Source organism: Phalaenopsis equestris, unplaced genomic scaffold (assembly GCF_001263595.1).
Source record: "Phalaenopsis equestris unplaced genomic scaffold, ASM126359v1 Scaffold200308, whole genome shotgun sequence".
Lineage (NCBI taxonomy): Eukaryota > Viridiplantae > Streptophyta > Magnoliopsida > Asparagales > Orchidaceae > Phalaenopsis > Phalaenopsis equestris.
Window position 1 is genome coordinate 1 of NW_018220140.1, and position 1,982 is coordinate 1,982.

The 1,982-nt window shown below is 49.8% G+C and overlaps 1 protein-coding gene across 1 annotated transcript; it reads left to right on the forward strand.

The window, feature by feature from the left end:
- The first annotated feature begins 20 nt into the window (after nt 1-20).
- Nucleotides 21-1,798, forward strand: LOC110035851 (protein JINGUBANG-like). The gene is given in 2 exon segments (XM_020740165.1): nt 21-583; nt 585-1,798. Coding segments are annotated over 2 exon segments (1,434 nt in total). The 5' UTR covers nt 21-218; the 3' UTR covers nt 1,654-1,798.
- The last annotated feature ends 184 nt before the right edge of the window (nt 1,799-1,982 follow it).

A 1,982-nucleotide genomic window follows, 5' to 3' on the forward strand; every position in this document is an offset into this window, starting at 1 on the left:
ATTCCTCTCGTAACCTCTCCCTCTGCATTCCCTGCACAAGACCAGGAAGGGAGAGCTTTTACATTGCCCTCTATTTCTTCCCTCGTAAAACCCCTCCTCTTCAACCACGAAAATATGCTCTCAAGCTTTAATCCATCAATCAACCTTCTATCTTTTTATTCATACAAAATTGATTCCTGCAGCATCGAATTGTAACTGATCAATTTATATCGGAAATTATGCAATATTCTCGTAACGAGCCGTTGATCACTTCGTCGGAGGACTACTCGATGACGTCGGCGTCGATTGAGACAGGGAGGGATAGCAGCAGCTCATCATCACTGGTGTACAGGGGCAGCCAGCTGCCCCCCTACGCATCTTCCTCCTCCTCCTACTCGGACCGTTGCGGCAACCCTCTAAGCGGGGAGAGCTCCCCATTCAACATGTCCCCGTGGCACCATTCCATTCCACTCGCCCTCATCAATGGCGGCTCCTGTGTTGATTCTAGCAGCTGGTCTATGAGTTCAATCCCTAGCGCCCCAACGCAAGCCATCGTGACCAGCCTTATCGGCTCCCCCGTCCCGGCGGGAGGGCACATCTCTTCTTGCAGGTCCTCTGCTCTACACCGGTTCAGATAGCAAAAACATTCGGGTGTGGAAGAACCAGAAGGATTACGCCGCCTTCAAGTCCAGCAGCGGTCTCGTTAAGGCCATCATTATTGCCAGCGGAGACTGCATCCTGACGGGGCATCAAGACGGAAAGATTCGGGTTTGGCGGATATCCTCCAAGGATCCCGCAGCCTACAAACGCGCAGGCAGCCTACCTCGTCTCAAAGACTTGATTAAGTGCTCCCTCAACCCATCCAACTACAAGGAGATTCGCCCCCGCCGGAGGGCTCTTTGGATTCGCCACTGCGATGCCGTGTCCTGCCTCAGCTTCTGCAAAGAGCAGGGCCTCCTCTACTCCGGTTCATGGGATCGAACCTTCAAGGTGTGGCAAATAGGCGATTCAAAGTGCATCGAGTCCGTGGTTGCACACGATGACGCCGTCAACTCTGTGGTGGCCGCCAGCTTCAACGGCTTCGTCTTCACCGGCTCGGCTGATGGCAGCGTCAAGCTGTGGCGGCGGGAGCTGCAAGGCAATAGATGCAGGCACAAGTCGGCTCAAATATTGCTGAAGCAGGACAACGCCATCACAGCTCTTGTTATCAGCCCCACGGCTCCGGTCGTGTACAGCTCCTCCTCAGATGGGCTGATGCTGCATCTGTTCAATCATGGCGGGGTGCTGAGCGGTCATAAACTGGCGGTATTGTGCCTTGCGGCAGCTGGCAAGCTGGTCCTGAGTGGATCGGCTGACAAAACCATCTTTGTGTGGAGGAGGGAGGGTGCGGGCGTGCACTCCTGCCTCTCTGTTCTCACCGGTCACTCGGGACCAGTGAAGTGTCTCGCAATTGGGGAGGAGGATAACAGGGATCGGGGTGATGGTGTTGCTCGCCTAGACCTAAACCTAGACCATTCATCATCCTCTCAACGATATTCATCCGATGCCTGTGCCGCCACATTCCTCCTCTACAGCGGCAGCCTGGACAAATCGGTTAAGGTGTGGCGAGTATCTGAAGTGCCACCCGAACCGCTGCTCTGGAGTACACACTCCTTCCCACCCGATCCAAACTAGCAAATTATGATCACGCCCGCTTGCACCTTCTCTGCTCCGAATTTCCATGCATTGCCATCTTCAGCACCCCCGCTATTTTTCCACTTTCCAGGCTCTAGCTATAAGATTTGTATGTTTTTCCCTTTTGATGCTGGATATATATATAAGTCCCTCTCGGTAATAAGAGACAATTATTTATTATTTATATTATAACAAATAATTAGTTGGTTAACATATATATATATATATATATATATATATACATTTATTATATACATATAAAATATTTAATTTATAATTATAGATAAAAATAAATTTAAAATTATATATAATGAAAAGTTTAAAATTAA